At 43.5% G+C, this 8289-nt stretch overlaps 1 protein-coding gene across 3 annotated transcripts; it reads left to right on the top strand.

Annotated features, from left to right (window-relative positions):
- Positions 1–1301: 1301 nt before the first annotated feature.
- Positions 1302–7875, top strand: LOC149829255 (protein TIFY 4B-like). Of its 3 annotated transcripts, XM_090017318.1 has the most exons (8): positions 1302–1546; positions 1716–1906; positions 2049–2215; positions 5466–5550; positions 5634–5781; positions 6329–6386; positions 6546–6748; positions 7496–7875. In XM_090017318.1, exons 1-8 carry the CDS (start codon positions 1432–1434, stop codon positions 7516–7518), a joined length of 990 nt encoding a protein of 329 aa, XP_089873444.1. In that variant the 5' UTR covers positions 1302–1431; the 3' UTR covers positions 7519–7875. The 3 variants fall into 3 exon arrangements, with proteins under 3 accessions (XP_089873444.1, XP_089873445.1, XP_089873443.1); XM_090017319.1 differs by lacking the exon at positions 6546–6748; XM_090017317.1 differs by lacking the exon at positions 7496–7875 and having other exon boundaries at positions 6546–6911.
- The last annotated feature ends 414 nt before the right edge of the window (positions 7876–8289 follow it).

Here is an 8289-nt window from a genome sequence, read left to right as displayed (position 1 = left end):
TCAAATATTATATTTAAATTTGAGATCTAGGGTTCAGATATACACGTATCTCTAACCTCAAAACTTTAATCTTTTTGTAAAGCTGGGGGTCGATACCTCATCTTCCTAAGCTATGCACTTTTATTGAATTAATAAAATATAGTTTACTCTTTCCTCAAAAAAAAAAAACTAAGACGTCAATACAAAAGTGACATTTATGCATTAAGCATCCCATCACCCTCCATCAGGTCATGGGTCCCACACCCCGTACCCAAGATGGAGGGTGATCAGGTGCATAATGCACAAATATTTGTGCAATCATATTGCACCTGATCTTTTCAGGTAGCGGACCTACTAGTTACAGTTACTTTGATAGTCAAATAAAACAAATTGGCATTAGTTTTTTAATGGGATAATCGTAAATATCATATGAAATAGTTAAAGGCATTTGGTAGTACTTCATTCTTTGAAAGCTAGTCGACATGCCTAACTTCACATGTTTACCAACATCATGATAACTAATCATTTAATTTTGTTCATAAAATGTGTGATTACATTTGCAATTGTAACAAAAATCACATAATTTGTTTAGGATTAGTATTTGGTGCTAAGGAAGACACAGAACTAGAATATAAATCACCCTTTATTCTTTTCTTTTCTTTTCTTTTCTTTTTGTAGATCAGACCTGGGGCTATTCTGGCTTTACTCCTGCTTGGACTCAGCTCGTGATATGAGAAATGTTTCCCACACATTTCAAAATCGTTAGTTTTCAAGTTTTTGAAACGGTTTCCCAAGAAATGTCTCTTCCACATGCAGAGTTTCCGATAAACCTTGGGCCAAACAGGGTCTGATCGGACTCTACGACCGAAAAAGATCCAACCCAAATTAGGTCACTCCCGTCAGTGCCCGACGAAGGCTCCAGAAAAGCGCAACCGACAAATCACGACCTTCATGGGTGTTTTTGTCAATTTACGCTGCGTTTGACCTTTAATGACCCTAAAAATGAAAAGTCAGAAAAGCCATTTCACTTTTCAGATAATGTCAATCTTGCCCCTGCATGACAGTCGTCACGAGGGCATTTTCGTTCAGAGAGCATTACTCGCCAAACCTACCCGGAAAAGTCGGACACTAAAGCCGCAAGGGTGTAATCGTCAAGTCATAAATGAAATGGTAGGAAGACGAAGGTTGGAGACGAAACGGAGGTGTTTTAGACATTTCACGCCGAACAAAGGGCACATGACGTGTCAACTTGGGGTGAGACGCCGTAAGAAAACAGAGCGCGACGCTACGAGCGGGAAAACGAGCGGGGCAGAGGAGAGAGAGAGATGCAGAGAGTATAATTTCGGGGCTTTTTTGGAGGAAAAAATAATAATTTTGGTGAAAAAAAGGAGGGGGAGGAATCCGGCGAGGAGGAGAAAGAATCCGGTGGGTCGGCCGGAATCTGGGAGGAAGATGGAGTCAGAGGGGACGCTCCGGTCGCCGCTGGACAAGCCCTTGGGGAAGCTCACGGAGGAGGACATCTCGCAGCTTACGCGCGAAGATTGCCGCAGATACCTCAAGGAGAAAGGTCCGATCATTTCGCCCACTTAATCTCTTATTTCCCTCCTTCTTCCTTAGGGTTTCCGTCGGGAGATGGACGGTTAGTTCGGAATACCTGTTTTCTGGCGTCGGAAATAGCGGCAGAGCGAGCGATTCCGGCGATCTTTCACTCATTTTTTCCCTTTCTTCTTGTGAAGGAATGCGACGGCCGTCGTGGAACAAATCTCAGGCAATTCAGCAGGTCCTCTCGCTCAAAGCCCTCTTCGAGTCGTGGCCAGAGAAGGAGGAAACCGGCAGCCGGAAATCGCACCAGAAAACCTCTCCGGTCACCCCCGGCGGCCCTTTCCCGCCGGACAGCGCCGGAGAAGATCCCGCGAACCTCTCCGAAGTGCGCATTCCTCTCTTTTTGGACCTTTTTTTGGGATTTTTTCTCGGGGAAATTCCTTTATATCCGGATTGTTCGTACGCCGACCTCCTCGCCTTCTTTTTACGAGTTTTTTATTCTTTTTTGTTGTTTTTTTTCGTTCTAGGGCTCGCGTTCTGGTTCTGGTAGAGAGGAGAGAAGATCCGTACCGCTTGACTTGGAGGCCCCAGCTGCGGCGCCGGAGCGCTGCCCAAGGACGGAGGGTCCTGACGTGACCGGATCGGACGTCGCCGGAGATGCCGGGTTCCGGGAGCCCGACGGCGATTTCCCGATGTGAGTTTTTTTTTGTCGCCTTTTTCTATTTTATATTTTTTTAATTCGGGGATGCTGTTCGTTAATGGGCTACTTTTAGCAATTTTTTATTTTCTAAGGAGAAGTCTCTTTCACCCTTGAATTTTTACCATTATGACATGAATGTCCGTTGTGTTTGAAATGACCAATTTGCCCTTCTTGGAGAAGTCGCTTGCTCGTAAGGTTCGAGCATGAGCCATGGAACCGGGTCCAGACTGTGATGGATCCGATGAATCCTGGGAACGTGAACCGGCGCTTCATTTCCGTCCAAATCCAAATGGACGGAATAATTATGGCGTAGAATTGTGTTTTGCATGATACCCAAATTTCTCAATGTATTTGAGTTCTTCGGGTCCATATGCTGAACTGGATTAGTTGGTAGATCGGTTCCGCGGTTGCGAACCGGTAGGTCAAATTGGTTTCTTGCTATGTCACATGGATACTCCATTTTGACTCCTGTTCTTTATCCTCTTATATAATAGCTATCTTGAAAACTTCGTAAAAATGGTTATATCCCCTATAGGTCATTTTTCATGCAGCGGGCTGCATGCTTACTCAACTAACTGGACATTTCTTGAGATGGACAAAGCACCCATCTCAAGAAATGCAAAGATGGATGGCTGCCAGGTAGTTTGTTGCCCACCATGCAGCGACGCTGCATATAATGTAGTATATCCCCTATTCACGGCTGCATCCATGGGACATAGTTTGTTGTTTGAAGGAGAGGTTGTATTGGGATTGAGGGAGTTCAATGGGATCGGACGTCATTTCCTATAAGTTCCTCTTTGTGGCTGCAGTGTGGCCAAAGTATTTAGTGCAATTGGATTCCAATTCCATTAGATTCCTTGAATCCAAACGCAATGGTCATGCTGTAGAGTTTCGTCTTCCTAGTGTATAGTTTGGTTTGGAGTTTGGACCGGTTAAGCCAACTATCAGACTTCTAGAGCCCAGTCGGCTCAGTTTCTTGAAGCATTGCTCCGAACCAAAATGATGTGCATGGAACCATGAGGAACATTTCTATTTTCGTTAATGTCATCATCAACCCTTGTTTGGGGTAAATGAGGCAAGCTTTCCATGTTTTGTTTGTCCATACGCATCTATCTAAAAACAAAGTTGGAGTCATTCTTTCTTCGCCTGCTTCTCTTTCCCCATTGCCTCTCTATCGCCAAACATCAAGCCACTCTACATTCGTCAGTGTCAATTTCATGCCATATTTGAAGTTGGTTTTGGTCTTTTGCTTTTCCCAACTGTTTCAATCAACTTGTATTAAACTACCCTTTAAGGGTAAAGGTATGGGCAGTGCGTCCTTAGAAAACCGCCTCGAAAGGCATCTTTGCAGTTTCTATGTTTGGCTTTGAGGAATTGGGTAGAATGTAAATCCAATCCAATCTAAATTCTTCTGTTAAAGATAGGAAAAAGAGAGAATCTTGCTCACTTTCCTGAGACAAATATGAATTTTGTGAAATATAGGGCGTCTGAAATTTGAAATTTTCTTAAAATTGAATCCCAATTCCGCTAAATTTCTTTGTAGTTGTAAAGATCAGCTCCACTAAATTCCTGTTAGGTGTAAGAAGGGTGGGGAGAGAGAATTCAAAAGAAGAAACGTGGGCTGTTTTAGAGAAAGTTTGGTTTTGATGACATGGAATAGTCCCATATTAATGGTGTTTGAGTTTGTTGCGGGCTTTATAACTCACATGTAAACTCTTACACTTGTTCCTAAGAATAAGGGGTTAGGATGAATACCACACGCTCGCCCCCGCCTGCCCGCCATGCCGGTTCGGTAATTGGCCCTTTAGGGCCATATCCAATTAAGACCAAAGTATCTTTTTGCTCAAAGTTTATGTGGATATTTGGATTCTTTAACTGATTTCTGAAGAAAAGTGATCAAACAATTCCTTCAATCTAAATACACCCTTAGTGGATTTGGCTTCTAGTTCACTTGGTTCCTTGAATCCAAACTCACCCTTAGGGTATTTCATTCTTGTTTGCGCATTATCATTTCCTAAATTGAAGCATTGTTAGTATTTTTTTTTTAAAGGCAAGCTGGGGTTAGGCATACCCCTACCAGATATCTCTTAAACCCCATGTGTCTGAGGGATTTGAACCTGGGCCTTCAGCTTGGCACAGGACCCGGCTTACCACATGGGATACCACCTCTGTGGTATGCATTGTTATTCTTACCACATATCACTTTACCATCTTGTCTTCAGATATCACTAGTATGTGCAAACAGCATGCCACTAGTCTTTAAATGAGTTACTTTGTACTGCCTATTTACCAATAACTGTCCTTATATTACTCACATTTACCACATATTATGCAATTAACTCTTCGTATTACTCAGATAATAGTTTAGTTGCTCAATGATTACAAAACTCTCTACCTTGCCAATTAATCAGTCATCAAGCAGTGCCAAGATGGTATTGTTGCAGTGTTGTTTGCGTATGAAATGTAGCGACCTGACTTTGACCGGGCAAGGTGAAATGTACTCCCACTACCTAAACCGCCTTTGTGTCCACATTTTCTAGTCTAATCAAACTCCCAACCCAAACCGTGGAATTGTTATTCGCGGGAGAATATCTGCTGCTTCCCCTTCGAGCCGGATCCCTTCCGTGCCTCCTGTGTTTATACTAACTCTCTCTCTCTCTCGTTTGTTTCTTTTTGTTTTTTCTGATTCCATCAATGCCCTCGTTAATCACTCTCGCATTTCCCTTCAATGACAAAGTAATCGCCTCTGTACCGTCAAAATCTCTCTCTCTCTCAGTGTTCCTTTTAGCAACCATTATTAATGTTTCTCTTTTTACTCCAAATAGTAAACAATGACATCTCTCTCCTCAGCTTTCAGTTTCAGGTGGTCCAGTCCCAATTTTTACCCTTTAAGGGTCCGTTTGCATGTCACGGAAGAGGAAGCCGTGACACCTCTTCCGCGGATTTGGAATCTGCGCCCCCCCCCCCCCCCCAACGGGAACTGTTTCCGCGGAAAAGGAAGTTCCACTGTGTATTTTGGGGTCCTTTTTCATGCGAAAACAGTTTTGGGTGTATGTTTTGCCACTGTGGCCCTGCGGAAACGCACGCCCGTTGATGAATTTCTGGGGTAAGCTGGGTTTTTCCGTGACGTGCAAACGGGCCCTAAGAAAACGCACGCCCGTTGATGAATATCCCTCCCCGGCGCTTCTTTCTCTCTCTCTCTTTGGTCTTTCTTTAAAAGAGCTCGTACGTCTGACATGAGCAGGCCCACACGTAAGGAAAACGTAGCTCAGATGGCCATCTTCTACGGCGGCAAGGTTAACGTCTACGACGACGTCCCGGCCGAGAAGGTCGGTCCTCTCTCTCTCTCCTTTTGTTCTCTCTCGGACTATTATTACTTTTCAGAATTTGAGTTGGACGATGTTGTTTTCAGGCCCGAGCCATCATGCTGCTGGCCGCGAACGTCAACTTCATGCCTGAGATGCCCGAGCCCCGCGCCTTCCCGTCCAGGCGAGCCAGGCCTCCCTCCTCTCCTCCTCCGAGCCTTGCCCCACCACCTTCGTCGTCGTCGTCGCCAACCGGTGCGTTCCAACCTCCTTTCTTTTAGAGCTGGTAAACGAGCTGAATGCGCCCAGTTCGAAGTGTTCAAGCTTGGCTCATCCTCGTTGCAGTTCATAGTCTGCCCGAGTTAAATGAACCGAGTTTGATCTTGTTTTAAAAATATATATACATTGTTTTAGAAGCGAAAGAAATAAGATTACAAGAAAAAATACATGTAAAATATATATATTTTTAGTACATAACGAGCCTATACCAATCGAGCCGAGCCGAATATCTTATTCATATTCAACTTGCCGAACAAGCGGCTTGGCTTGTTTCTCAGCCCTATTTTTTATAAGATTACTAGAATGCACCTGCCTTTGTGTAAGCGTTGATTGGTGGATGGAATGTGAGCAGTGAGGTGGACTCTGCCGTGTCCACAGGTCGTGATCATGGTGTGCAAATAACAAAAATACCCAGCCTAATAATTTGGGTTTTTTTTGTCATTTAAAGTTGTGCAAGGGGCTGTGTAGTTTGGGCGGATATTTTGGGTGGTATTTTTATTCTCATTCCTCCTTTTTGATGCAGATGGTCCTAAAACGAGGAAGGAATCGGTCCAGCGATTCTTGGAGAAGCGGAAAGACCGGTATGTCCTTTACCGTTTTGAAAAAGCCTACTTAGAATTACGTGAATACCCTTAAAAATGTTCATGATCTCCTAGTAGAAATAATGGGACACCTCGGTCATTTTCTTAGTCGGTAAGGTGTTCTGGGTGACTGTTGTTTTTGTTAAACGTGATCTGCAGGGGACGGTTAAAGCCCGTTTGGGGGCGACCGAAGTCCTCGTCGCCCCTGGAGTTCTACTTGAGTCAGCAGATGCGCGAGTCGACTCGGAATGTACGAACCAGTCCCGGCGATACGTGTTCACCCACGAACCCGATGCCGCCTCCCACGCCGGCTCGTACCGGATCCAACCAGCCCATCTTCATCGGCGACCTCAATGACGATGGTAATTCCCTGCCCCAAAAAAACTCCTCTTTTTCTTCAAGTTTGGATCGTTTGGACCGTGGTTGGTCTGGGTCCAACACCAGTTGTAGGATCCTTTTGCAATGTCTGGTACAGGTCTGATATGCACAACCCAGATCCGGGTGAATTAAAGCTTCGTTCGAAAACATGCATCAAGTGGACTTTGTCCATTTTGGAGGTCAGGTTGAGACACCATAACCATGTGTCTTGACCTATGACCGAATGTATCGGATTTTGTCAGGATTATGTTCCAAATCTGATACAGTATTTTCCGATAGGGATCTTAAAATCTATTTCAAATGCATTAGCGGATTAGATCTGGACTCGTATGGTTGAACGCTCTTAGGGTTTAAACTTTAAACTTAGATCTGAATCAATTTTTTTCTCTGATTTATATCCGGTTGGGGTCAAGTTCTACGTCTAAAACACATCTTTACGCGCTGTTATCACCAGATCTTATAGTTCCGTAGGAAAATCCGGGTTTGGATTTTAAATCCGCTTCATCAGACCTGTTTCGCATTTCGATTTGTGGTTCCTGCTTGAAAGATTCATGTGTTTCGATTGGCGTCAACCATGATCCGGATTTGGATCTCAAATCTACTTCGTGGGATCTATTTCAGACTCAAACCAAACCATGAGCTCAGAGTCGCGCAATGTTTTTTTCTTTCTTTGTATTAGTTATAAAAGCGATAGGCTATTTCGGTAATTCCGTGGGTTTTTCGTGTTGCAGATAACCAGGAGGCTGACACCTAACACCTCGCACGTGTGTAGCCTTCCGCTTTCCTTCTTTTCTCACACTTGCGAGCCGCGCGGGGACTGGACTGTGCTTTCCCGTACTGTTTTCCGGGATCTTCGGCGAACCGGTTCTCTGGGCTCCGCCCGTATCGGTTTCCATGAATCTTTGAGGGGTCCGTACGTTTTCTCGGAATGAAGGATTTTGGTTGGATAATGGATGAGAGGTTTTACGAAACGAAGGATGAGGGCTGTTTGTGTTTGGATGGGCAAATCACGGGAGGGACCAGAACGCCCCTCAACTTGTTGGATTTTGACGTTATTGCCACCTCTTGCTTTACGGCCATATATAGCCCTCCTTGTTTTTGCTTTTTTGTTCCCCCCCCCCCCCCCTTTTCTCATTCTTTCTCCTTTTTTTTTTTTGCCTTTTTTCAATTTTCCGGGTTACCAAAAGCTGCCTTTGTAGAGGGTGTCGTGGATCTCTTGTCGCAAATCTGATTCTCCAGAAAATCTCGCAAACGAAATCTTGCGATTTTATTTTTTGAGAACTATTCAAGAGTGCATCGATATATATATATATATATATATATATATATATATATATATATATATATATATATATATATATATATATATATATATATATATATATATATATATATATATATTATGTGAGAATATAAAAATTAATAAAAAAGGGTTTTATGTCATTAGTGTTGGGATAAAAATGTGATATTTTCAAAATAGGCGATATTTTCAAAATATTCCGTTTTTTCAAGAATTATCAGCCTT

This window comes from Nuphar pumila, chromosome 9, assembly GCF_984573655.1.
Source record: "Nuphar pumila chromosome 9, dmNupPumi1.hap1.1, whole genome shotgun sequence".
Classification (NCBI taxonomy): Eukaryota; Viridiplantae; Streptophyta; class Magnoliopsida; order Nymphaeales; family Nymphaeaceae; genus Nuphar; species Nuphar pumila.
This window is presented reverse-complemented; position numbering and strand designations above follow the sequence as displayed.